The sequence below is a fragment of the Argentina silus genome (assembly GCF_951799395.1).
Source record: "Argentina silus genome assembly, chromosome: 5".
Classification (NCBI taxonomy): Eukaryota; Metazoa; Chordata; class Actinopteri; order Argentiniformes; family Argentinidae; genus Argentina; species Argentina silus.
This window is the reverse complement of record NC_139659.1, coordinates 20466838-20494688: the sequence shown is the minus strand read 5'-3', so window position 1 is coordinate 20494688 and position 27851 is coordinate 20466838. Positions and strand designations below refer to the sequence as shown.

The 27851-nt window shown below is 44.2% G+C and overlaps 2 protein-coding genes across 5 annotated transcripts in view; one reads left to right on the top strand and one right to left on the bottom strand.

The window, feature by feature from the left end:
* Positions 1-1652: 1652 nt before the first annotated feature.
* On the top strand, positions 1653-8264 carry pofut3 (protein O-fucosyltransferase 3). 2 transcript variants are annotated; one of them, XR_014554224.1, is made up of 7 exons: positions 1653-1844; positions 2679-2937; positions 4102-4295; positions 4494-4640; positions 4728-5222; positions 5506-7609; positions 7660-8264. XR_014554224.1 is itself a non-coding variant. In XM_083670194.1 (6 exons), the coding sequence occupies exons 1-6, from the start codon at positions 1764-1766 to the stop codon at positions 5731-5733; spliced, it is 1404 nt and encodes a 467-aa protein (XP_083526320.1). In that variant the 5' UTR covers positions 1653-1763; the 3' UTR covers positions 5734-8264. The 2 variants fall into 2 exon arrangements, 1 of the variants encoding a protein (XP_083526320.1); XM_083670194.1 differs by having other exon boundaries at positions 5506-8264.
* Positions 8265-16072: 7808 nt separating this feature from the next.
* The window catches only part of nrg1 (neuregulin 1), a 70736-nt gene continuing 58957 nt past the window's right edge, over positions 16073-27851 (bottom strand). For 2 of the 3 annotated variants that reach the window (XM_083670628.1, XM_083670626.1), the window contains 5 exons: positions 22940-23042; positions 22539-22665; positions 22014-22144; positions 20194-20364; positions 16073-19118 (listed from right to left, as the gene is read on the bottom strand). In XM_083670628.1, coding sequence (XP_083526754.1) covers positions 18308-19118; positions 20194-20364; positions 22014-22144; positions 22539-22665; positions 22940-23042 — 1343 coding nt within the window. In that variant the 3' untranslated portion in view covers positions 16073-18307. The remainder of the gene's footprint in view (positions 19119-20193; positions 20365-22013; positions 22145-22538; positions 22666-22939; positions 23043-27851) is intronic. The other variant, XM_083670627.1, reaches the window with a different exon arrangement.

Sequence of the window (27851 nt, the reverse complement as noted above, 5' to 3'; positions counted from 1 at the left end):
ACACACTGCCATAGCAACTAGAGAGTTTTTCAGGGCCAAAAAGCGGAAAGTTCTTGACTGCCAAGTCAATCTTCAGATTTAAATCCAATTAAACATCCATTTCATTTCCTGATAAGATTTGAGGCAAAAAGCAAAACAAACAACAACTGAAGATGGCTGCAGTACAGGCCTGGCAGAGCATCACCAGACAATACAATATACCCAGTATCTGATGGGGACAGTGAGTGCAAACTTTAGGCAGTTATTGGATGCAATAGGATTGTCGACCAAATAGTAAACTATATTTTCATAAAGATTATTCCAAATAGCAGAGGGGGAGATACTCTGCCCCTTTGGATTGTCAAGTAAACTGAAGAGTTTCACAGGGATTTTAGAAATATCATAGTTACATCTGAGCAACAATTCTAGACTAACTGAGTTAGGGGAGGAAAAGTCTAAAAAGCAAAGACTACTGTACCTGAGCTCTATGTATTCATCATGACTGTTTTTAATACACTCACCGAACACTTTATTAGGAACACTATACTAATACTGGGTAGGGCATCCCTTTATTCTCAAAACAGCCTCAATTCTTCGTGGCCTTGATTCCACAAGATGTTGGAAACATTCCTTTGAGATTCTGGTCCATGATGACATGATTGCATCACGGAATTCCTGCAGATTTTTCAAGTTGTGAATCTCCCATTCTCCTCATCCCAAAGATGTTCTATTGGATTCAGATCTGGTGACTGGGAAGGCCACTGAAGAACACTGAACTCATTGTCATATTCATGAAACCAGTTTGAGACGACTTTTGCTTTGTGACATGGTGCATTATTATGCTGGAAGTAGCCATTAGAAGATGGGTAAATTGTGGACATGAAGGGATGCACATGGTCAGCAACAATACTCAAATAGGCTGTGGCATTCAAGCAATGATTGATTGATATTAAGGGGCCCAAAGTGTGCCAAGAAAACATTCCCCACACCATTACACCACCTCCACCATGAGAAGGTGTACAGGTGTTCCTAATAGAGTGCTCAGTGAGTGTATAATGGGTTTTGATTTTCCAGATATATTTGAATAGTAGTTTATCTATGAATGAGCATGTTCCTTTCAGAACATCTACAGTTGAGGACGTATATATCACTCTGGATAGGCCTTCTACTTTGGCTAAAAGAGATCTTCTTATTTTTAAATAGAATGTCTGTAAACCCCTTTCCAAGCAGCTCTTCACCTGAAGGAGTTCACAATTTGTTATATGCAATCAAAGACCAGAAGCATTAGAGAAAAAGTATAGGATTGGTCTAAGCATTATACTCTAACACTCAGCCATTCCCATGTAAATCCATGTAGAAAAGAACAAGTGCACACTTCAGGAGAAGGGTAGAATATTGGGACGCAGAATAAATCTTAATAACTTGGATGACTGGTCTCATTGTCTTATGATTTGTTCACGTCCTTTATGGTAGATGACGTGGGCCTTCAGGCTAGCAGCAAATCAGACTCCTAGGTCGAGGAATGTTGGATGTAATTGATGGATGGGCACACCAATGGGAGCTGAGCCCTCCCTCTGACCATGGAAAAAACACTGCCAATGAAAATGTGAAACATGGCCGCATGTGTGTGTTCTACTTCAAAACAAACATCAAGCTGTTCTATTATGAATACAGTCCGTCAAATGTCAACATCTACCCAGCAAAAGACGGCGGCTTTGCGCTTACGAGCACTTAAATATGATTTGTAACCAATTATTTTCGCCATTTTTTTCAAGAGTCGAAATATGGCCAGACTTTCTTTGAGGAAACTTTTTGTCTTCTGTCTCTGCTTATCAGCTTTACTTTTTCTTATCATAACCTTGCAGGTAAGGTTGACCAGTAAATTAACGGAACTTATTGAAGTCCAACAAAAATATAACATCGTCTCCTATCTAGTGAGTCTACGACTGAAATGTATCCATTTCTGAGGAGCTGTCCTAATGGTTAAAATGCATCCAAGATGAAGGCGGCAGTAGCTAATTGCTACTAGCCTGCCGTACTGACAATAACAAAGGCTTTGCATGCTCTAAATATAATGCTTTTATAGATAGATTTGTGGATAATTCTTCTGTTGCAGGCACAACATAGGACAGAGCTGCCATAGATTCCCTCCCCAACCCTTCCTCCTAGGTCTGACTAACATAAGGATAACAACTAGGTCATTTCTCTCTCTCTCTCTCTGGTATTATATCTTATCTGTTCCCCACATGGTTTGCCTTCCCATTCCCATGGCATGACCTGTTCATCATGAGACATGTCTCTCTGCTCTTCTCTCAGTTCATTGATTTATGATGATGCATTGAAGCATGAATAATCACGTCCCATATCATTTGGTTTCTTCTTACAGATATCTCATATGATAGCCTGTGCTTAGGTCTACTGTACATGTAGTGCATTTCATTGCATGCAGTTCACATCACAGTGAAAATAACCATTACCTTTTTAACCATTACACAGGGGAGTCATCTCAATGGATGAAATCCGAGGGCGGGCTCATTGTAATGCATGGAACGGAATTCCATGCATTATGTATTAATGGTATCAAGCACACATGTTTGATACCGTTCTTCATTCCATTTCATGCGTTACATCTTTGGGATTGTGTCATTACCAGATACACATTCTCTCTCAGTGCTAATCGACTGTGTGTCTGTGTCCAGGTGGTGGTTGAGCTGGGCCAGTTTGAGAAGACACTGTACAGACTCGCCCCAAGGGAGCTCCAGGGGTCTGGAGGTAGACAGGGCCTACATGAGAGGACCTCTGGGGGGGCCGAGGAGGGCAAGTACCCCTACATCGTTTGGTGGTCCCCTCTGACGGGGGAGATAGGTAGGCTTGGGGAGTGTGGAGCCAACAAGTGTTTCTTCACCATCAACAAGACCTACTACTCCCATCCCTCTACGAAGGCTTTCCTATTCTATGGTGAGAAAACATCTGGAAATCTAAAACATATGCAACGTCTCGCAAAGCTTTGTATTCAGTCCGGGACCATACAGTTAAAAGCAGATGGTATAAAGCTGTCAGGGGAATCGTCATCTTGTTCAGCTTCCTACTCATTGTTGGACAGTTGGTGGAATAGTATAAGCTACAGCCAGTATGGAACGGTTTGATTTGATTTGTGTAATGTATTGAAATCACCACTAGATGGAGGCCTTGCACAGTATGGAAGCAATGCTGCTCTGGACACCACTGAGCTAAAGGGAGGGACCTGCTGGACCTACTATTAGCTCCAAGAGGACAGAATAACACATCTGTTCCCGTGGAGATAATAAACGGCCTCTGAGGTTCCTTCCTTAGTGATGTTGTTTCAGTATTTATTCATCTGTGGTTCATTTGAACAGGGACAGATAAGAATACACAGACACAGTGAATAAACAAACATCCAATGTGCACCATAGTAGGCAGCTCACCTAGGAGCAGGGAGTACACACACCTCATTTTTAAAATGTTTTATTTTACATTTATTGCATCTAGCAGACGCCTTTATCCAAAGCGACTTACAACAAATACATTTGTCTAAGTAAGTGAATCATCTATCCATCAGTCATCATAAGAAAAAGTAATCTATACTAGGACCAGGGGCCGTTGGCAGTCACAATGCTAGAAGAAGGAAGAATTAATTTTATTTATTTATTATTAATTTATTGACAGTAGAGAAACTTGGGGATGAAGAATGTCTTTAGGAGGGACAGTTAACATGTAACTGTACAATTTAACTATAACTCTACATCTTAACTGGATGTCTTAAGACATACTTCCCACTGATTAATTGATTTGAACTTTGCAGAAGATAACAACATACCTGGGATCCCTTAACATCATAACTATGTAACACAGAAAGACTTATAACCGTGATTAAATCTTCCCAGAGTTGGCTCAGAGTAATCCAAGATAAGGTGCTACCTTGTCAGAGGAGGAAGAGAATATTAATTACTGCATATTTTATTGTTTATCTACTCCGCGTATTACTTAATTTAAGTGGCTTCATGGATAGTCAGCATAACCTTAGACGTGCTGAATCTGTGTATTTTAGACATTTAATCCATAGCTACTCATTCTTTCTTTCCTCTCTTGAATCGAACCCAGGCACGGACTTCAACATCGAGAGCCTCCCGCTGCCCAGACAGCCACACCACCAGTGGGCGCTGTTCCATGAGGAGTCACCTAAAAACAACTACAAGCTGTTCCAGGAGCCGGTCATTACCCTTTTCAACCACACGGCCACCTTCAGTCACAGGTCACACCTGCCTCTCACCACTCAGTACCTGGAGAGTCTGCAGGTACATTCACCTGGACTCACCTGGACCTGTTCATGTGTCATACATGTTACCTGTTCCATTGATATATGCCAGACCTGTGTCAAAACATATTTGAAATACTTCCAAATGAATTGTCAACCAATTGTCAAATCAACCAATTTTTCCAGTTCATATATCATTCATTCATCCATTCATCCATCCATCCATCCATCCCTCCAGGTTCTGACCTCCCACACCTACCTGGTCCCCCTGGCCCAGAAGAACCACCTCCGGACCACCCTGGCCCCCGTGGTCTACGTTCAGTCAGACTGTGACCCCCCTTCTGACCGCGACATCTACGTGAGCGAGCTGATGAAGCATATCAAGGTGTGGCCAGTGCTGCATTTGTATACAAAATGTGCTATACAGATAAAGTGTTATTATTGATTGATTGATTGATTGTTTGACATCTAGGTGGACTCCTATGGACAGTGCCTCCACAACAAGGACCTCCCTCCCCACCTGAGCGAGTCTACGGCCATGGAGGAGCGTGGGTTCTACCGCATCCTGGCTCAGTACAAGTTCATCCTGGCCTTCGAGAACGCCGTCTGCGACGACTACATCACAGAGAAGCTGTGGCGCCCCCTGAAGCTGGGCGTGGTGCCCGTCTACTACGGCGCGCCCAACGTCAGGAAATGGCTGCCTAGCAACCGGAGCGCGGTGGTCGTGGACCCGGAGGAGCCTCCGGAGAAGCTGGCGGCGTACCTGAGGAGGCTGGACCAGGACGACGGGCAGTATCAGGCCTATCTGGGATGGAAGACGGAGCGGGACGTGTCCAACGTGGCGTTGGCGAAGGAGATGAAGGAGCGGACCTGGGGGGTGCAGGATCTGGCTCAGGACAACTACATAGACGTGTTTGAGTGCATGGTCTGCAACCGCGTCTGGGAGAACATCAACAGACAAACCAAAGTAACGTGATAGATTTGAACATCAACAGACAGACCAAAATAACGTGATAGATTTGATTTGTGGCTGTAGTGTAGTGATCAGGTTGGCCATAGTTTAGAGTGAGACCTTTTGTGTGAGTCAGCAGTTTGTCTGTGGGCTACTGTGTACTCGTGAAGTCGTAGATGTTGTGTTAATTCATAATGTTAATATTCACACTTAAATCGATCAAATGTATGACAGAATATTGTTTGTTTTCAGTCACTACTGTATAAGTTTGACAGTGTTTTCTGAACCTTTTCCACAGGGCCTCCCTCCTAAGACCTGGCGAGCAGAGGGAGACCACCTGAGCTGCCCTCCTCCGAGGGTCTTTGACCTGCCTGCCTCAGGTCCCAGGAACAGCACGTCACTGAGGAACATCTGGAGGCTCAGCTACGACCAGTCCATAAAAGAAGCCCGGGCACTGGGTCGACTGGCTCAGAGGAACAAGAACTTCACTGTGGCTCATTACTGGAAAGAGGTCTTCCGTGACTGAAACATATTATTTGATCAAAAGTCCCTATTTCACAAAATGTCCTTTGCTGTAAAACAGCCTCAAAGACTTGACTATTTATCATTGGACTTTTAATGCCGCAACGTTATTGTGTGGATTACCAGAAACAGTATTCAAATGTAAAACAAAAAGAAGTCTACATGTGGTTGTACAGGACATATCAAGCAAATATCATACCTCTCAGAGATGATGCCCTTCATAGTTGTTACGTTTCAAAAGATACATAGCTAGCTGTATAGCTATTGATATATGGATCATCAACCATCGTTTTGAACACTAAGAACACTAAAAATCATTTAATTGTTTACTAAACTGCATCCAGAGTTGTCAGATGCACCTTGAGTTCCGACTGCATGTCAGATGTGTCATCCTGGTATGTAGTGTGATTCTGAAAGTGAGAGAGGTGGGGAATGTCGGGTATTTAGAACGAAACTCTTTTTTTTTTTTTTTTAAGAAAGGAGTGTTTCTAACTTTCCAGAAACATTCCAGTGTTTACAGTTACAAAACATATTTCTGTCAGAGTCAAAACAATGAATGTTACTTTTGGTTTTCAGATTGAAAGCAACTATGCCATGGCATATGCACTATAACAGTATGTTTGTTCATTTTTACATTTCTGATATGTTTTTTTACACTAAATTCCTGAGGTTTGTATTTTGTAAACAAGGACTATAGTAGCAAGTAATAGTAGTCATGTTATTCTATGCAGTTGAAAATGTTTTACATTGTTGTCATGTGTTATACGCCTTCATGCACTAGGGGGAGCTAGGGAGCTTTTGATGAGAAACAGCAGCATGGTGACCCCCACACCACCATGATCATTCTCTGTTGGGTAATGCTAATGCAGATCTGAGAGCCATGTGTGGGTGAAGTTGGCTGCACCAACCACTAGACCAGACTCCAGTTCTCATCAGTGCTGCAAAGCTGACCTAGGTCAAGATGAAGAGTGAAGGAGAAAAGGCATTTATTGCTCACCGGACCGTACTGTTAGCACAGATATTTACATTCCACATTGTCCTCTCCACTGTGCCCAGCCCAACCAAGCCCAGCCCAGCCCAGCCCAGCCCAGCCCAGCCCAGCTCAGCTCAGTCCAGCTCTGTTGTGTGATTAGGGTGTCCATGTTCGCTGCATGTTAACCAGGTCAAATTAGGAGAAGCACCTCTGCTTCAGGAGATCAAAGCTGCTCCCCCCCCCCCCCCGCCCGCCCGCCCACACACATACAAACACAAATGCGCGTGCACACACACACACGCACATCTTCAGGACATCAAAGCTGCTCCAGTTCCCCAGTGAGACAAACACACACACACACACACACACACACCTCGGCCAAGGCTATTACTGCAGCAGGGAAAAGCATTGTACAATTAAACCCTCGCTTTCACTACAAAGCATTGTTCTGTTTGTATATGAAGGCAGCTTTCAATTCAATCCATTTTGTTGGTGTGTGTGTGACATTGTGAGGGGAGTATTGTGTCATAGCATTACTGGATTTCTTAGAGAGCTAAAGGGGGCTACCTAAGCTGATCCTTGTGAGTGCAGAACCTTTAATACACAAGTAGAAGCACTTAATGCTTTTTGACTCTTTGATCTGAATAATGGAGGCCTAGTGGGCAGATGGAGGTGGTGGAGGCCTGGAGGTACGTCTGGACGTACGTGGTGGAGGCAGGTCTGGAGGTAGGTGGTGGAGGCAGGGGGTGGAGGTATGTCTGGAGGTAGGTGGTGGAAGCAGGTCTGGAGGTAGGTGGTGAAGATAGGCGGTGAAGGCATGTCTGGAGTTAGGTGGTGGAGGTAGGTCTGGAGGTAGGTGGTGGAGGCAGGTCTGGAGGTAGGTGGTGAAGATACGTGGTGGAGGCATGTCTGGAGATACGTGGTGGAGGCATGTCTGGAGTTAGGTGGTGGAGGTAGGTCTGGAGGTAGGTGGTGAAGATACGCGGTGGAGGCATGTCTGGAGTTAGGTGGTGGAGGTAGGTGGTGGAAGTAGGTCTGGAGTTAGGTGGTGGAGGTAGGTGGTGGAGGTCTCGGTGGCCACAGCTCTGGGTTGCTGAGGGGGAGGATGTGTCCTGAGCTGAGGGGAAACACAGTCCTGGGCTCTGCTCTGCCCAGAGTGTCTGACATACTCAAGCCTTAAACTAGGTCACATCGGAACTCTCTCAGTGGTTTAATTTGTTCAGCTCTCAAGTGGAACCTAAAAAGTGGCTGAAATTTTCTCTCGACCATACCTGGGGAAATTAAATGATACACTATTAAAACTTCAAACTCGGATTAAGCTGCTTGACGACTCGACTGTAAAGCAGCCTCATTGAAATTTCAAACGTTATTCAATTTAGGATCTCATCTGTGACTGGAAAACCTGCCTATAAAATGTCCAACTTTACTAGGATGTTCTAGATGTGGTCTGAGGTGGTCTAGTGGTCTAGCACCATGGCCTGCAGTGCACACATAAGCCCATGGAATCGGAATCCGGCCCATGCCCTGGTGACATACCCTCTCCTCCTTAATTTCCTGTCTATCTCTACAATCTCTATCCAATAAAAACTGAAAGATATGACAGAGGGACAACCACACTCCAAAATATAACCTTAAAAAAATAAAATATATGTTCTTGATGTGCAGGATTCTGTTCGGAACCTGGTGACACTGTATGATGGGCCCAATTGGATGCAACATTTTTAACACCAAACTCAAACTGCCGTCTGATCCTCTGATTTGTCACGCTGATTGATGGGGAGGGCAGTTTTCTACAAAGTATGTAACCATGACACTTCTGTAACTCTGTAGGCTGTTTCCTGACTGTGAAATCTATGTAGCCCAGGTATTCACTTCCTCAAAGTCATTCTATTAGAGTTCCAATTATACATACTCTTGGGGAGGGGGGGTATAATATACTGACATCAGTATAAAGCAGCATCACAACTGACATCAGTATAAACATCACAACTGACATCAGTATAAACATCATAACTGACATCAGTATAAACATAACTGACATCAGTATAAACATCATAACTGACATCAGTATAAACATCACAACTGACATCATAACTGACATGTTGATGAAGGAGGTACAGTAAGTGTTGTGTCTGTGGTGCAAGGGGCCTGAAATAATATCTGGGCACGATAAATACTAAGTGGGATGCTTGGGACATCAACTGAATGAACTTGACACAAGGTTAAGGTAACGGTTGAGGTAAGGGTAAGGGTTGAGGTTAGGGTAAGGGTTGAGGTAAGGGTAAGGGTTGAGGTTAAGGTAAGGGTTGAGGTTAAGGTAAGGGTTGAGGTAAGGGTAAGGGTTGAGGTTAAGGTAAGGGTTGAGGTTAGGGTAAGGGTTGAGGTTAAGGTAAGGGTTGAGGTAAGGGTAAGGGTTGAGGTTAAGGTAAGGGTTGAGGTTAGGGTAAGGGTTGAGGTTAAGGTAAGGGTTGAGGTTAAGGTAAGGGTTGAGGTTAGGGTAAGGGTTGAGGTTAAGGTAAGGGTTGAGGTAAGGGTAAGGGTTGAGGTTAAGGTAAGGGTTGAGGTTAGGGTAAGGGTTAAGGTTAGGGTAAGGGTTGAGGTTAGGGTAAGGGTTGAGGTAAGGGTTGAGGTTAAGGTAAGGGTTGAGGTTAAGGTAACAGTTGAGGTTAGGGTAAGGGTTGAGGTTAAGGTAAGGATTGAGGTTAAGGTAACAGTTGAGGTTAGGGTAAGGGTTGAGGTTAGGGTAAGGGTTGAGGTTAAGGTTAGGGTTGAGGTAAGGGTTGAGGTTAAGGTAAGGGTTGAGGTTAGGGTAAGGGTTGAGGTTAGGGTAACGGTTGAGGTTAGTTCTCCCCATGCTGAACATCCTGTCTCGTGAATTATTGCAGCATCAATGGACACATTTCCTTCTCAACACGCACACACACGCATGCACACACACAAACACGCTCGCATGTATTATGTATTATCTGTACTGATTTCATTGTCAGGGAGGGATGCCAGTTGAGGACACACACACACACAGGCACACACACACTCACGCACACACACACAGGCACACACACATGGGCACACACACACACACACACACACACACACACATACAGGATTCCCTCATTACTACCAGCTCCCTCAACCTCACCCTAGTCATAATTAAGTACTAATTAGTAACTTTCCTTTTTCGCCCTCTGAAGCAGAATAAAACTGATTGCATTTCTGGAGAGATTTGGGGGAGAGGAGTTCAAAGAGTAGATATCAGTTCAAGCCAAATATGATTATCTAACAGTGCTGAGCTAAATTAAGCTCTAAGTGAATCTACTAACACAGAGCAGCTCAAATGGGAGCTCTTCAGAAGTACAAGACGCTGGTGAGGTCATTCAAAAACCTGTTCATCCGGCTGGTAACTGTCATGTTGCTGTACTTCTGGTGCAGAAATCGGAAGACGGGCTCATTGTAATGCATGGAATGGAATGAGGAATGATATCAAGGCTCATTGTAATGCATGGAATGGAATGGGGAATGGTATCAGGGCTCATTGTAATGCATGGAATGGAATGGGGAATGGTATCAAGGCTCATTGTAATGCATGGAACGCACACGTGTTTGATACCATTCCTTATTCTGTTCTATGCATTACAATGAGCCCGTCCTCCGATTTCTACCTCCACCAGCCTCCCCTGCTCTGGCATCAACACAGACTGATGCTACAGGCCAATCAGGAATCACATGGTAACAGAAATGACACAATACCAACCTACAGTATCAATAAGACCTACAACGTTTGTTTCTAACCCTAACCCTAACCACAAGGCACTCGTTGGTACTAGATAAAGTTACCAATTATATTCAATTCTTTGAAGTAGGTACATACTGTCTACATACCGGTATTTGTAATATATTACTCAGAAATATATAACTCAGAAAGTACCCATTGTTACAACACAATTTCCTTCTAATTACCAGATCAACAGCACCATGAAAAACACCATGTAAAAAGTACTTTCCATCCAAGAGGCAGGGACGCGCACACACACACGCACACACACACGCACACGCGCACACACACACACACACACACACACACACACACACACACAGTAGTTAAGCAGTAATCTGCAGTGTCTCAGTGTCTCCATCAACCAAATCTCCCAGGGCCCAGCCTGAAGAGAGTTATCTGAAGTCTCCAGCACCTGTGGTCAGAACTGCATGTGTTGTTTGTCCCTGAAACAGCCGAGGGAGTACTTTACTGAGATAAAACACGTCAGGCTATCCTTCAGAGCCACACTCATGATATTGAACTGAACGTAGTGTCAGGGGACGAGACGGCAACTTTGAGAAATATCTCTTAGAAAAATTTGGATCGCCAGAGGGGACTCAAACGTAATAAAAATCAAGAGAAATATTCTATTATCTATGTAGCTTTTATCAAAGTTTGCAAAGGCATATATCTCGAACTTGAGCTCCGGATGGACTGATTCAGCCCATGTGCCAGCATCGGGGTGCAGTAATTGGAAATGCACACTTAGAATTTTCAGATTTAAGGAAGACGAACTTTGTACTACGGTACCAACAGATTGTGGAATGAGGAAACGAGGACAGGAACTAAGAGTTGGCCTCAGGTGTCTGACTTAATTGGATGCTTCACTCATTTGGAGAGGGAGCTCATTACTGTGTTGTCTGTAGGGGGGACACACACACCCAATCATCTGCTTGAACAGGTAGACCACTCAGGTGAGCAGGGCTGCATCCTGTTTCAATCACTGAGAACAATGAAAAAATACAGATAATATACTCACACCTGACTGATGCCATTACAGTAACCTTACATGGCACATTTAATAGTTAAATGTTGAATTAGACACACACACACACACACACACGCATTCACGCACACACACAAACACTCTCTCCCTCTCTCTCTCTCTCTCCCTCTCTCTCTCTCTCTCTCTCTCTCTGTCTCCCAGATCTTCTCTGGTGAACCCTGTAAACATCTGACCATCTCTGCTGTCTTTTCCGAGGGAGTTTCCGCGGCAACTAAGGAAGTATGCAGCGACAGCTGTAGAAACAACAGTGATAAACACTTTCAGTAGACTCCTGGGGTTCTACACTCCCTCTATCCAATTAGGAGGCAGTCCCAAACACACACACGCACACGCACACGCACACGCACACACACACACGCACACACACACGCACGCGCACAGGCACAGACACAGGCACACACACATACACACACACACACACAGGCATGTACGCACGCGCGCACGCACATACACACACACACACACACACAACCGCGCTCCATGTTAAATGTTTAAAGAGATTTAGGGAGTATTCTGGGATGGATTCTTTCCACAGTGAGCAAGCGCTTCTCCCGCTCTCACAGCACAGGGGGCATTACAAGAAGATCTTGTAAAGAGATTCCACCATGATTAACGAGGGGGAGAGATGTATCATACTAGAGTCACTAAATATAATATTTCACAAAACAAGCTAATCTATGGTTATTGATGTCGTTGTTGCTAAGACATAGCGCCACAGAAAATATAGTTATGTTTTTGGAAGATATTACGATACGGACAATCATGATAATGTGATTATAGGGTCGTTATAAGCCCAGTAAACCACAGATGGCAAAGTAACAAGTCCTGAAATGTAAACAAACTGGCAGAGATTAAAAAAAGAGTCTCTAAACTCTAAGAAGATGTAATATTCTGATATATATATATATATATATATATATATATATATATATATATATATATATATATATCTGAGAAAGTGTCTGATGAGAAATCTCTGTGAAATGTTACTTTTAGACTTTCGACTTCACACACAAAGTTTCGACTTCACTCATAAAGTTTAGACTTCAGACTTTTGAATGCAGGAGGGAACTTCCTTGTCAGGGAGTTTAGATAGGCAGGAATCCAGACAGACCCGTCTGGCCCAGGGTTCTGACAACAGAGAAGAACTTCAGCCATCCTTCCTCAAGTTGTCAGGCGTCGGAAGCATTCTAGAACAGATACAAAAAATAAAAAAAAAGCATTCTGGAATGGCGTGTTTCTCTTCTGTGTGAGGACCTGACAATCAGATGGTAGGAGTGTCATCGTTGCCGTATCTACAACAACTTCCTAAAATAAGCCGAGAATGAAACAACAGTCTCAGATGAATTCATCCAACTGAATTCATCGCTGACATTTCTGAAAAGCATGAGATTGTTTGTGTGTGGGGCGGGGCGGGGCCGGGCGGGGGAGGAACTCTCCGGCTGGTTGGGTAGACAACAACTACATGTCTTCTGAATGCACGCCCTGATACTGCAGAACAACATGACTCATTAATAGATGAAAACATTTACCCGGTTTAGCTGCACTTAGCCATCGTTAAAGGTTAAACTTCTGTTTCTAAGAATCCCCAGAGCTTCTCCTACCGTCAGTTTGGAGACCGACTGCCAAGACTGGGATGATGCGGCACCACCAGAACATCTGGTCCAGGCCCATCGCGGGTCCCAGTGGCGCCACCATCGTAGGAATGGAGCATGCGCTCTGAAAGGTCATCTAGCGTGGATATTCAACTGTGTCAACACAGACTAGCTAGGGAGTAGAGACATGGCATTTCAGCGGAAGTTAAATATTCAGTTTACACTCTGCAGCTCTTAAGTACTCACTTGTTGCTATTTGCGTTCACGTAATATTCACAATTGTGAATAATGCAACCCGATGTATATATATATATATATAGTACCAGTCAAAAGTTTGGACACACCTTCTCATTCAATGGTTTTTCTTTATTTTATTTTTTTATTATTTTCTACATTGTAGATTAATGTTGAAGACATCAAAACTATGAAGGAACACATATGGAATTATGTAGTAAACAAAAAAGTGTTAAACAAACCAGAATATGGTTTATATTTTAGATTCTTCAAAGTAGCCACGTTTTGCTTTGATGACAGCTTTGCACACTCTTGGCAAGTTTGTGTCCAAACTTTTGACTCGTACTGTATGTATATATAATATGCAGGAGACATACAGTAGGCTACAAGACGTGAAGGTAGTCGTTATGTTAAATATGTCCGCTCACCTGTGCGGGGACTAAAGCTGGGGAACGTAGAAACTGTTGGAGTAGATAGATAGATCGATAGATAGAAACTTTATTTATCCCAGGGGGAAATTCAGGTGGAGTAGAAGAGAAATGCTTTATTTCCGTCCTCTAACTGTCGCTCAGTGCCCGACACAGTCTCGTTTACTGTCTGAGCTGAGCTGAGGCAGAAAACGAACCACATCCATCCTTCACACTTCTCTGAGTGTGTGGCAACAGCAGGGGAGGCTGGTGGAGGTAGAAATCGGAGGACGGGCTCATTGTAATGCAAAGTGTGTGTTTGATACCGTTCCTCATTCCATTCCATGCATTACAATGAGTCTGTCCTCTGATTTCTACCTCCGCTGCTTTCCAGCTATTCTTAGAACCTACCTTGCCTCTCAGCATGGTTGTTAAACATCGTTAAACATTTACTTTGAATGTTTCATGTCTTACATTGGTGCTTAGGGGGAGTCCTTTCACAGCACAACTAACATTTTTCAGGTAAGTCTTATGCTGATGCTGTGCTGTAACATGTATGTGTGTGTGTGTGTGTGTGTGTGTGTGTGTATTGTTTTTGAGGTAGAGGAAGTGTTAGAGGGATATGCTCTGTCTCACAGGCTAAATCCGCATATTAGATGTCTTTTTACCCACCTCAGCTTTCCACATTAGCCATCATATAGAATCTGAAGTGATGATCAACCTTTGTGTGCTTGTGCGTTTGTGTGTGTGTGTGTGTGGGTGTGTGCGCGTTTGTGTGTGTGTGTGGGTGTGTGTGTGTGTGTGTGTGTGCGTGCGTGCGTGTGTGTATTATGTCTTCACAACTGCAGACTCTGTGTAGGCCCCATTCTCTGACCACTCACTGGAACACAGCTGTCAAACTGTGCATTTTGTAAGTTACCCCGGCAACGATAGAATCTATCCATCAACACCAGCAGGTTATTCTACAGCTTCCAGGATTGAAGAAAGTTTAGCCGCCATCATGGAAAAACATCATCATCATCATTGTACCTGTCATAAATGACACTATGTTCTAGTGCTAATTAGAAGATACTGGACATTGCTAATTGACTTCCCAATTAATAAAAATATTGTTTGGATGAATCGACAACACCAGACACAGTAAGTCTACATTAAGGTAAAACTTGAAAAAAGAGAACTATCCCTTTAACCTATAGTACAGTACAAGACCAGTGGAGGCTGGTGGAGGTAGAAATCGGAGGAGGGGCTCATTGTATGGAATGGAACACACACACACACACACACACACACACACACACACACACAGCCAGGAATCAGTGGGTTACATCAAGAGGGAAGTATGAGAGGAATGTAGCCTGACAACCTACGCAAGGTACAGGAAGGGGGATGAGGGGATGGGGGGATGGGGGGCAGGGCGGGGCGGGGCGGGGTGGGGGGAGAGGGTTGGGAGAGTAGGACATGCCCGCACACGTACACTGAAACCAACAGAGTGACCTGATAACTGTTTCTGAAACAAGCCTTGTTTCATGTGAAACTCCGTCAGTGAGCTGGAACGGAACTATAGAGAAACTAAAAGAAGTGATTCCAAACAGATATCAGGTATAGGTGCAGTATCCCAGACACAGACTAAACCACACTAGTCAGCAGAACATCTCCATTAAAGATCATGTTCAGTCTGGGATCTGGATTCATCTCAGGGGAACCGGCCCCTAGAGTTTTTTTTTGGTGAAGCTCAATTGCAAAACATCGGTTGAACGTTTTAATCAAAAACCAAAAGTAGTCAAGGTTTTTATGGGGTATTATCACAAATGAAAAACACCTTGGATTGGAAGCAATGCATCATGGGGTATGTCAATCTGAGATCCATCCACACATGAGATAACTGGCTACATCTCAAATGACACCCTAAAAATTCTCCATGTAGTTAGTTTACTGCTTTTGATTGGAGCCACATGAAGGCTGCTTTAAGCTTTTCAATATATGTGTCGATCGACTTATCGTCGCTAGTCAAAAACGAAGTGACACTCGCCATGTCATAAAGTATCTGTGACGACGTCAGCGACATCCGATAGTTCAGGAGGTCCGCCACATCCCTTGGTGACAAAAGTGTCGACTAGACGCAATTTCTGTCGACCGGCAGTTGATCGACAAAGCATAAATGAACCTCAAAGGTCACAGACCGTATTGCTAAATGGCCTCTGGACAAAACAAGTGCACTATAATGGAGGGTGTCATTTGAGATGTGCCTTATTTTAGATTCTGACCATAGCGTAATCAATCATCACAGCGTAAGCACACTCAAAGTACTTGTGCATCATTTTCTGATTTGAATTTATTTATATTGTTGAATAACAGAGCGGTTACCAATGCGTAGAGGCGAAGAGAAGTTGGACCCCATATTGAAGACAAGGCATAAAGGGACAGAGAAAACACAATGCATACAAAAGATAAAAGTTCTAAATCTTTTCAAATATATATACCAACCAAATATATAAAACACTGATTAAAATATAGAATCTGTAATTAAAAGATAACATAAGGCCCAAAACAATAAATAAACAATAAATAAATAAATAAATATAAATACAAAAAAAATCTGTTGATCCAATTTTCAACGGGCCATCATTATTACAACTGTAAAACGTAAGGGGCAAAAATAGGACTACATACCATAGAGTCATGCCACCGCTAGCAACAAGCAGATTGTAGTAAGATTGAAGATTGATTTTTATGAGGAAGTTACCATTCTGAAAAAACACTGAATCTCAACAGTTTGGTTATGAAGCCCCCACAAGTGATGGTTAAGAAAATGTATATTGTTATTTATTCTTGTGACAAATGATTGGTGACAGTCTACGGCAAGCCATGAGTTAATTTCTTCCTTTCTTTTTTGTTTAGTTTTTTTGTTTTGTTTACCATGTCTCCTGTGATTCATGTCTACTGTAGCATGACCGCTTGACGTATCCTTGGGATATAACATAAATATCATATAATAAAATAGGTTAATGTTTGATGATATTACACAGATAACTTTACATACTAACACAAAAGAGACCGTTGAAAACAAATATGTACTGTATGAACACAAAAGAACACTTTGGATAATGTAACATTTTGTACGTGAGTTTTGAAAGGACAAAAATGCTGAACTTGACTAACATACAAAACAACCACAGCTGAACAAATAAAAAGGCTATCTACCTTATTTCAACATGGTGCTGTATTTTTGATTCCCCCACAATGCATTACTCAGGAAGCCTTGGTTGTGTTGGTTGAAAGACCAACCCCGTGAGCCATATATTCAATCATTCATTCAGTATCTCCACAGTTATCTCCGCCATTTTGATTAGCAATTTATGAGATGCAACTATATTGACAGGAAGAATCTTGATAACGGTATATTGCTTTACAAGAGATAACTGAAAATAATAACAAATCAGACTCTTGAAGAACAAGATATCATAAATCAAAGATAGATGCAGTGGATTAATTCAACAATAGGAAATCAAATAATGGAATTCACAAAATCAAACACTCCAGTGACACCGAATCAAACCAAACTTTACTTTAACCTCAGTCTCTTGATCATCTCATTGTGACAACATCATTTACAACCTATTTCCAGGTTTAACTCTTAAAACAGAAAACAAATTTTGATTTTTTTGCGCCAACGACTGCACATTTATATATATATATATAAGCATTAAATACTTAGTTGTTTGTATGTACCTCTCTTCATAGTTGCCATGGATTCAATATTACTGTTTTAGATGAGGTGAAATTAGCATGCACTAGAACACAGCTTCATGAGTACTCTGGTACTGTACTGTGGTACTGTACTGTGGTACTGTACTGCGGTATTGTATGGATGCAGCAGTGAGGGTATCACTGTTTGTTGTTACTGTATGGATACAGAGTGCTGGTGGGCGGTTAGTTCTGTTCTAGTTGAGTCCAGTAGTGATGTTAACAACAGCAGGATGTCTCTGCTTGCAACTGAACATCTATTTTAACATCTAGGTCTGTATTCCTTTTTATTGTTCTACTCTAAATCTGTTTTCTCCTACGCACCTGTTGCAAAGAGACTATACCTCAGGTGTGCCAAAGCTTTTTTTTTTTTGTCAACAATAGTCAACAGTAGTCGACTATAGCAGGATGAAAGTCATGAATATATGGCCCAGATGGAGTCAGACTGCAGTATTTCCCTTAAGCACACCAAACAGAAACGAAAGGCACCTTTGATATTTTTTTTTTTATCTCCATTGAAATACTGTGAACCATTCTGCTACATACTAGTGTATGGCACTTCTTTCCAAGACATGAACACATTTGTACACGTTTTTTTTCTCTTTCGTAATTATTTATAAAAAAGACTTTATTCACTACTTCGCTAAAATAAAAGTTTTTTATTCATTTTTAAAATTCATCTTTTCCCCCTCCCCTCTCAAATACTTAATTTATAGAAAATAAACGTTCAGTAGTGACTCTTTTGTTTTATCTGACATAAGTACAATATTTTTCTAAGCGATAAGTCATTTTAAATTTCTCAACTTTATACAGCAATAGGATCTTGGTTGGCGATGACACTGGACAGCCTGGTGGTGATGTCATCCTGCGGAGAGAGGCGGAGCCCTGCGTTAGTCCTGCTGCTGTCCCTGAGCCCCGCCCCCGCCACCGCAGAGGACGAGGCCGACCCCGTTTCCATGCCAACCACCGCCAGGGGGTTCAGCATGCTCAGGAAGGGCGTGTCCTCTCCCACGCGCTCATCCTCCGTCTCGCTCTCCGAGCTGCTCCGCTCCTCCGAGATCCCACCGCCGCCGCCGCCGCCACCACCACCACCGCCGCAGATGATGATGTCACTGTCGGACTCCATTTTGTGGCCCACCACGAGGCCGTTGGGCTTTGTTCTTTTGGCCCCGTGGCCGTTGTTGTTGTTTGTGTTGGTGGCAATGAGGTTCTGAGGGAAGTTCTGCGGGGGGGCAGGGGGCCGCGCTACATTAGTGGCTGTGGCTGTGGCCGTGGCGGGGGCGGGCTCGTACTCCTGCGTGGTCTCGTAGTCGTCGTCCTCCACTATCCTCAGGGGGGAGGGCGGGGGGGAGGGGGAGGGGGCGTCTAGGCCCTGGTTGTAGTGGGCCGAGTTCCTCTTACTGTTGCTGTGGGGGTCCTGGTGGCGTGCCGGCTTGTGGTCGCGAGGACGTGGCGGGGTGGAGAACAGCAGGGGGCGCTCTTCCTCGCCCGAGGGGCTGACGGCCACAGAGGGGACGGAGGTGGCCAGGCTGGACAGGGGAGCCGAGGTCTCCGAGGGGGGGGACCCCGGGGTGACAGGAGCCAGACGGGTGGGGGTCGTCATGGCTGACACGTACCTGACAGAGACAACACAGAACACACACCTATCTGTTAACCAGGATCACTAGTCACTATGGCTCTACTAGTCTCTATAGAGATACCGCTAGTTTATCACAAGATAGACTGGAGTGGGACTAGAACAGAGATTGTAGTGGGACTAGAACAGAGATTGTAGTGGGACTAGAACCATACAGATACTGTCATGGGACTAGAGGACTAGAGCCATACAGAGATTGTAGTGTCTGCCTGCCTTCCTGCCTGCCCGCCTGTTTGTCAGCCTGTAGACTCAGACTAGACTAGCTACACGCAGGGACTTGCGAAGCAGTAGAAAAAGTACTGGTGACGTCCTCGTCCATTTGCCTTGGCTCCAGAGGCAGCCTAAATATAGGACAGCACTGTAAATATCTCCTTGGTCACCGAACGTCTAACGTCTGATAAAACAATGTATTCCTATGAAGAGAAAAGATAAATAACGTGACGTAAATGCCATAAATCTTGGACTGTGATATTGCTGAAGTAGCATGTTGTGTGTTCTTCTGTGGAACACATGAATGATGAATGCCTCTAATGGTTCTAAATGTAAGCTGTTTTTAAATGGACACCTCTGAATCTGAGACTGGTCATTTAGGTGAGTCAGGCTGACAGAGTCATTCATCATGTAATGGCCCTTCCATTGCATCACTGGACTAGAGGGGATTGTTATAAAGTATTGTGTGTGTGTGTGTGTGTGTGTATGTGTGTGTGTACACGCGTTTGTGTATATGTATGCGCATGTGTGTGTGCATGTGTGTGTACTGTAGGTTGGCACGTTTTGTTTGTGTGTGTTTTTTGCGTGTGTATGTGTGTGTGCATGTGTGTGTACTGTATGTCGGCACATTTTGTTTGTGTGTGTGTGTGTGTGTGTACACGCGTTTGTGTATATGTATGCGCGTGTGTGTGCATGTGTGTGTGTGTGTACTGTATGTCGGCACGTTTTGTTTGTGTGTGTTTTTTGCGTGTGTATGTGTGTGTGCATGTGTGTGTACTGTATGTCGGCACATTTTGTTTGTGTGTGTGTGTGTGTGTGTGTGTGTGTGTGTGTGTGTGTCCTACCTCTCGCTGTAGGGTGAGTCCCTGTAGGAGTCGGGCGTGTCTCTGTGGTGCCTCTGGTAGCCAGTCGCATCCCAGGCCCCGCCCGTCCCGTTGAGACGGCCTCTCTGGCTGGGCGTGGCGTGGCGGTTCTCGCCGTCGGAGAGGATGCTGTCGCTGCGGCCGTTACTCCAGCTGACGGGACAGAGGAGGGGGACGGGGTCGTTACTGAATGGGCCAAGACCGTTCAGCTCCGACAATGATGTCAGCTGGAAGTGTGGACTGAAAAAAGGGCAGTGTATCCCAGGGGAGGCTGATGGAGGTAGAAATCGGAGGACGGGCTCATCGTAATCATTTCCTCATTCAGTTCCATGTATCACGATGAGCTCGTCCTCCTATTTCTACCTCCACCAGCCTCCACTGGTGTACTGACTGGGTTTGAGCCCGGGTCTCCTGTCCGCCTCAAGACTGTGCTAGCCTGCCCGAGCTAAACCAGTTGGAGCGCTAACCCAAGTCTAGACTAGCCTGCCCACTGCAGTTGTGTGAGCGCAGACAGTATAACGTTACAACCGGCCTAGAGGGGCTTTCAGCTGAACCCAGAGGCTGTCAGAGAGGGAGTGACTGAAGTGATTTGTGGCGATTGTGTATCTAGACAAGACAGGTGATAATTACTTCCTTAATTTCGGCAGACTGACTGAGACAGGATTCACATGGATTCACTCCTCTAAACCCCCTCATAGGTGGAGAGGGGAGAGAGGAGAAGGGGGGAAGCGGGGGGAGAGAGAAGAGAGAGAGAGAGAGAGAGAGAGAGAGGAGGAGGGAAGAGAAGGGGGGAGGCGGGGGAGAGAGAAGAGAGAGAGAGAGACAGAGGAGGAGGGAAGAGAAGGGGGGAGGCGGGGGAGAGAGAAGAGAGAGAGAGAGACAGAGGAAGAGGGAAGAGAAGCGTAGGTTGAAGGAGAAGCGAGGCAGGACAGATTAAACGATCACAGAGCAGCGACTGCTAATGTGTCCTGACAGATCTGACACGCTGGGACAAACAGAACAGAAGACGTTATATAATAGTTCTTTATCTTAGAGACACGAGCTCCAGCATCTCTGTCAAGCCCAGCCCTTTTTTTCTTAAATATGTTTTTAGGGCATTTCTGCTTTATTGAGATAGAGACAGTAACAATGAGACTAACAGGAACAATGGGAGAGAGAGAGGAGGGATGACATGCAAGGTACGTCGAGGGACGGAATCGAACCAGGAACCTTGCGATTACGTGGTAAGCGCATTAGTGTGCTACGCCACTAAGCGCCCCCCAGAGTCAGCCCTTTCTAAAGGTAGTGGACCAGGGGAGGCTGGTTGAGGTTGAAGTTGGAGGACGGGCTCATTGTAATGCATGGGATGGAATGAGGAATAGTATCAAACTCTGATACCTCATTCCTCATTCCATTCCATGCATTACAATGAGCCCGTCCTCCAACTTCTACCTCCACCAGCCTCCCCTCTGGTGGACTTTCCAAAAGCGGATAAAACGCTCAAAAATCAGTATCATCATAAACACAGTATCATTTAGGCTCTACAGTGCAGTATTGATTACCTTTGGTGGGAGCTCTCAGCCATACACTATCTGTGATTGATTACTTTTGGCTGGAAGTGAAAAAAGCAAAGCTCTCATTTCGGCTCTAGAATTGACGACCTTTGACTGGACGAGAAAGTGCTTTCTTTCATCAAGGATCTATGGTTGACTACCCTTGGCTGTAGGTGAAAGCGCTGTGTCATTTACCGTACGATCTGTGATTGACTACCTTTGGCTGGATTGTGAAAAGCTCTGCGTCAGCTGGGATCTGGGATAGATTACCTTTGGCTGGAGGTGTGGGTGACAGTGGTGGATGGGTGCGTTGATGATGTGTACTGGCTTGTGGAGAAGGAGGTCTCTGTTTCCTTCTCTAGAACATGCTGAGTAGGCATTGCATTTTTATTCACATATTGCTGGAAACAAGAAGAACAGGGAATCAATCAGCAACAATGACACATTGCAGCAGCAAACACTTGGTTTCATTGTGCAGAATAATGACACTTTATGAGGAGGGTACAAGACTCAGATTAGGCCAAATCCTGGACTAAATCCTGCCGTCAATGGATTTCGTCACTTTCTCCATTGAAGGCTGTTTTTAATCTAGGACTTGGCATACTCTAAATTCAGCAAACCGGCTCTGTGCTGAAACTACTGAAACTATTGCAAAGTTAGTGTTAGAGTACAGTATATATGTTTTGTTTGATACCATTCCTCATTCCATTCAATGCATTACAATGAGCCCGTCCTCCGATGTCTACCTCCACCAGCCTCCCCTGGTAGAGGTCCAGCAGTGCTCCAGGTACTCACATTGACAAGCTGAACATTCTCCAGGGGGGGGTTGGGGAGGTGGGGTCCGTTAGCCATACTGGCCATGTTATTCCTCTCCTGCCTGAGAGACTGCCTCAGGCGATCATGGAGCTTTTTCCTCTGCTTCCTGTTTACACACAGACAACACTGTTCATTAGCTGACACGTCATTTGACCAGTCAATCAACAATCAGACGGACCACCATGTACCCAATCAAATTTCATCTTAGGTTGACATCTGATGTTGTGATTGACGACAATAAATATTCAAGTCTTTTCTAATCGGTTAGGAATGTACAAAATATCTCATTTAGTACAGTTTACTGATTTATAGATAGATAGAATAGATATATAGATAAATAGATTTGAGGGTTTAGGGTAGAAATGTAACGTTTGAATTACTTTGTTTTGCAGTAGGCAACCACACACATGATTCCAACCACAAGGAGGGCAATGCAGATCCCTGCTATTGTTAATACGCGTTTCTGATAGAGCTCCTCTGCTTCTGGAAGAGAGCACAACGCATTCTTAAAACTCCACCACATGCAACCACAGCTACACACGACTGGCACATGTAACACACACACGCACACACACACACACACACACACACACACACACACACACACACGTCTGCAACACACACACACACACACACACACACACACACACACACACACCTGCATCCAACACAGACAAACACAGTTGGTTACGCTCAATTTTCAGTCTGCTGTATTTACCTACTATAAACTTAAATTGTACATTACATGGTCAAATTGTAATATAAGTCTTTTTGGTTTCTTTTTTGGGAGATTTATTAAAGCAAGCACTTTGTCTACCAAGCACCATAACAGCACCAGTTATTCATAATTATATCAAGCAAGTACTACAAAAGTACTGATCATTAACAAATCATTTCAGTAAGCAGACATTAGGTAAATAGGAGCTGAGTCTGTAGAATAGAGCGCCACCAGTGTGTTTGAGATGAAAGGTTATACACATCGACTAAGACAAACAGAACGTAATGATCCATGGTATTAGTGTGTGATTATTGGTTGTTATGGAGAACAGGAGGGTAATCTAATAGGGCATTGATCTGAGGGGGCAGCTATGCTGAGACCGGGGGGGACAGGGGGGGGGATGCTAGTGTTAGCTCAAGGACTCAGGAACCATGACTACGCACAAATATGACAGAATGATAGATTCTGTCTGCAGTGCATACATGACCAGCCCTCGTGTTACTGTATTAATACACACACATGTTTTTATGACATTGACATTCATCATCACACAGTTAAAATCAATCCCACAGAACAATGTTAAGGTCCTAATATTGCAAACAGAGCAACATTGTTTGTTCACAGGGCCTAACACTTGGAATAATAGCACTGTTGAACCTAAAGGGTTGTTTAGATGGTGATAATGGCTCATTAAAGTTTAGTAAGCTTGTATGGGTTAGGGTTAGGGTTAGGGTTAGTCTAGAGACTGCTTCCGTGGAGGTTTGTGGTGGCAGAAATCAGAGGACGGGCTCATTGTAATGGAATGAAGAATGGTATCAAACTCAGATGCATTACAATGAGCCCGTCCTCTGATTTCTGCCTCTACCGCTATGCCTTTAGCCTTTAAAGATCATCTGTTAGCCCACGTCTAGTTAAAGCCATAAAGGGAATTGCATGATTGTATCGTTCCTGAAAAAAACAGTTGGGCTGTTTGTCCAAATGTCAGGTACCCCGTGAACAAGCAATGCTACAATACAATACATCTTTTAAATGAAAACAATCATTTGTCAATTGTTGGCATGAGTTAGCATCATCCATCATTTAAAAGATATGATACACAACACACTGGCACCACTCTGACAGACAGGGAAGGGAGAGACGATGAGATGATGTCACGAGAGGAGGAGGAGGCACATACAAACACACAAATACATGGTAGAGGAGGTTATAGGAAGACAGGAAGGACAAGATGAGATGGGGGGGGGGGGGGGCGTAGCGTACGGTTGGGGGGTTGTCAGTATATCTGTCTGGACATGCTAAACACAGGTAGAAACAGAGGGAGGGGATCGATGGAGGGATGGAGGGATGGAGGGAGATGCACAGGTAGAGGTAAAGGCAAAGCAAAAGACTGAAAGGGATCTGAACATACAGCATAACCACACTACACTCGACTCTGATGTGTGTGTCTGACACAGGCGAATAAGATATAGGAGACAGTAACTCTGATTTTTGTCTACGTTTGATGTGGTTTATGACTTTAATATCAGGACCTGATCTTGGATCTGTGTTTGGTACTGTACATCTGGTCTGCAAAACATTCATAAATTAAGGTGTGTGCAATAAAATAAAAAATGTTACTTTTCATTAGAATTCAAACTTTGAGGCTAGATAGCAAGGTAACAGACGTGAACTTAACATGTGCGTAATGTGACTTAGTAGGTAACGACTGTCATAAATGTGTTATTCATATGTTATTATTGTGTAATACATGTGGTTCTAAGAGTTATAGCTGTATGATCCCTTTGTTAGCAGGGGAACTTGCTGGAGACAAGGTTTAGGGGGCGAGGTTCAAGCATCTAGTCCTACAACTGAAAACTAGGAGGAGAGAACGATCCATACCCATAAATTCAATCCCAAGATGTTCTGACAGTGCAGAATGGTGGCAAAAAGAAAGAAAACAGTATTTTTCACATGAGGCGTTAAATTCACAACTACAGTCTTTCTCACAAAATGGCTGCTGGGGTGATTCTAAGGCTAGAACATGGAATGTTGAAAAACACAGTGGCGCTTATGCACATATTAGAATAATGACTATTTCGACAAATAGTATAGGACAATTTTACAGGAAACATTTAGTAGGGCTACAATCTTATAGATGAAATGGCTTGTGTGAACAGAATGTAACATTTTCAGTCATTTCATCTCTATTGGGGTCTAACAAATCACTTACGAAAGCTAGGATGATTTTACCACAACTATGACAGTGATCACATGACCTAAACTCATTGAATGCATGAGTTCGTTAAAAATGCATTAAAGAAGTATCCATCCGCAAGGAACTACTGCACGGAACGTTCTCAATGCAGTGGCATGCGCATGCTAACGTCACTGAGCTTGCGTTCTAAACTGTCATATCATGACAGACCACACTACATAGTCGACATCAGGCAGGATTAGGGCACTAGGTAGTGTACTAACTAGTACACACTACGTTAAGTCTTCTTCCCAGTAAGCATGCTGTGAGAATCATGCACGTTTCCATTCCCAAACACACAGTCACTAATGCAGATCATCTACAAAGGCAATATTTCTGTCATTACCAAAGTCTCATTTCTCATAACTCGGATCAACAGCCATGCCTGTTAAATATGTTTAGAGAATAAACAAAGCGAAAAAAAAGAGAAAGAAAATATTCAAAATACTGTAGATATTGCATGTCATATCCTTGTGACTCTAACATTAACAACTTAACTCACCAAGCGTTTTATGTGGTATTTACCTAGCAACAACACTTTGATTGGCTACAAAATGAAGCATTGTGATTAATGCATCTTTGGTGAATAACGTCACCATTAGCACTCTAGAATGTTGACAATTTAAATGACTTTATTCAACCTCGGCACCAAATTAGTCAGCGCTGTACAATGTGCCAGCAGGGATAGGACTGACTGATGTTGCTCTGCCTTAGTATGAACTTCTTAATCTGTTGTTGTTTACAAATCTCCTCCAATAGCACCGCGAGTTACTGTCATCCGCTGGATGTCCTCTGATTCATACTAACAACAGCCCTGTTCTTCCTAATAAATACTATGACAACCATCAACACCGTGGCGGTGTGTGTAAATGTGAGGGATGTCCTGTCCGGTCATGCTCACTCTGTCGGTTCTGTCCCACTAAATAACAAATGGGCCTGTCCCATCAGCGTAGAGGTCTGTAATAGAACTGGCCCTGGGGGAAACTGTTCTGAGGAGAATTTCCCCTGGTACCCTCTTCTAGCCTGGGTTAATATAACATGTGATTACATTGGGTCGCAGATTGCTTGTCCTATTTCAGTCCCGTAATCGGTCCTGTAAGTGTAGGCTGCTCTACTGTGGGCAATGGTAACCTACAGGTCGTCTCTAGTCAGCATTGCACTGCAAGCTTCAATTCTCTTTTCTAGGTCAGGTCTTTCTCATCAGTTGTTGTTGACCAATACCAAAGTCCTTTGTCGGACGGCAATCACAAGGTGTGGTCACATGACCGCCGAGTTTCACCGTGTCAGCAACTTTCCCTTCACGCCAGGGTCATATAAAACTGTCACGCCGGCAGGTATCAAAGGGCTGGGAGTATCAACAGCACTGGTTTCAACCACACTCAGCTGGGCCATAAAGGAGATGTTTGATAAGAGCGCTGTCGATCTGAGAGGATTGGACAGGTAAGTAAGCAACACATTCCTCACACACCTATCCAACGCTTTCAGATCTCCACCAGTGCCTAAGGGGGGGAGGGGTTCATTTGGGATTCAGGGCCTCGAACGTCAAATTCAGGGCGCAAAAGTATCCCTCCATTTTGACAGCGTGTCATGTCCCTGACCCCTAGCAGTTCAGAGCGAGGTCACGGCGCCGTAAATACAGGTGTCTATTAGTAACTGTGTCTTTTCTCCCTATTTCGTGCGTCAAACGAAGAGGATCTCAACTCCAACATGTTTTTGGAGTGTGTGCTGCCCTTGATGGGACCCTGACCTCCAGCAGCCCTTGTTGTCAGCCGGGGAGGTAAATAATGTCCCTCTCAGCTCTCCGTAGCTCTGCGCCTGTTCTGCTGAGGCTGCTGTCTGAGCGTCTGTCCCCTACGCTGACCTCCGCTAGCTACCCTCCCTTTCCTCCCCTCCCTCCCTCCCTCCCTCCGCCAATGCTCAACAAACCCCGGCTGTGCTACCAACGGGAGAGAGAGACATTAGAGTATTAATAACTACACCCCCAACCCCCCCCCCCCCCCCTCCCCCCACCCCCTACTCTGCAGTATCAGAGTCTGCTGTAGCGTGGCGTGGTTGGCACGATGCCATCTCTGCAGCTCCGTGAGGCTGGTTCGGGGATGTGGGCCCGGGCGTTTGTCTCTGGCCAGATAAAAGGAGTGAAGACGTGGAGAGGGAGGAGATGAGAGGGGCCGATAGGAAGGACAGGATTACAGCGCTCCTGGAATGAACCTCTCTGAACACTGACATCTCACACAGACCACTGTCTCCTCTTTCCTCCACGCTGTAATTGTGTCACAATGGCCGTGCCTCTCCTTCTCTCTGTTGCACTCCAGAGATGACAGCGTGGTTGTTTGGCTGCTGT

Excerpts from the sequence above, each read along its gene's own strand:
- pofut3 (XM_083670194.1), top strand. The coding sequence starts at position 1,764 with ATGGCCAGACTTTCTTTGAGGAAACTTTTTGTCTTCTGTCTCTGCTTA. Across the intron at positions 4,296-4,493 it reads AGTACCTGGAGAGTCTGCAG|GTTCTGACCTCCCACACCTA; the intron begins GTACATTCACCT and ends CCATCCCTCCAG. Across the intron at positions 5,223-5,505 it reads ACATCAACAGACAAACCAAA|GGCCTCCCTCCTAAGACCTG; the intron begins GTAACGTGATAG and ends CCTTTTCCACAG.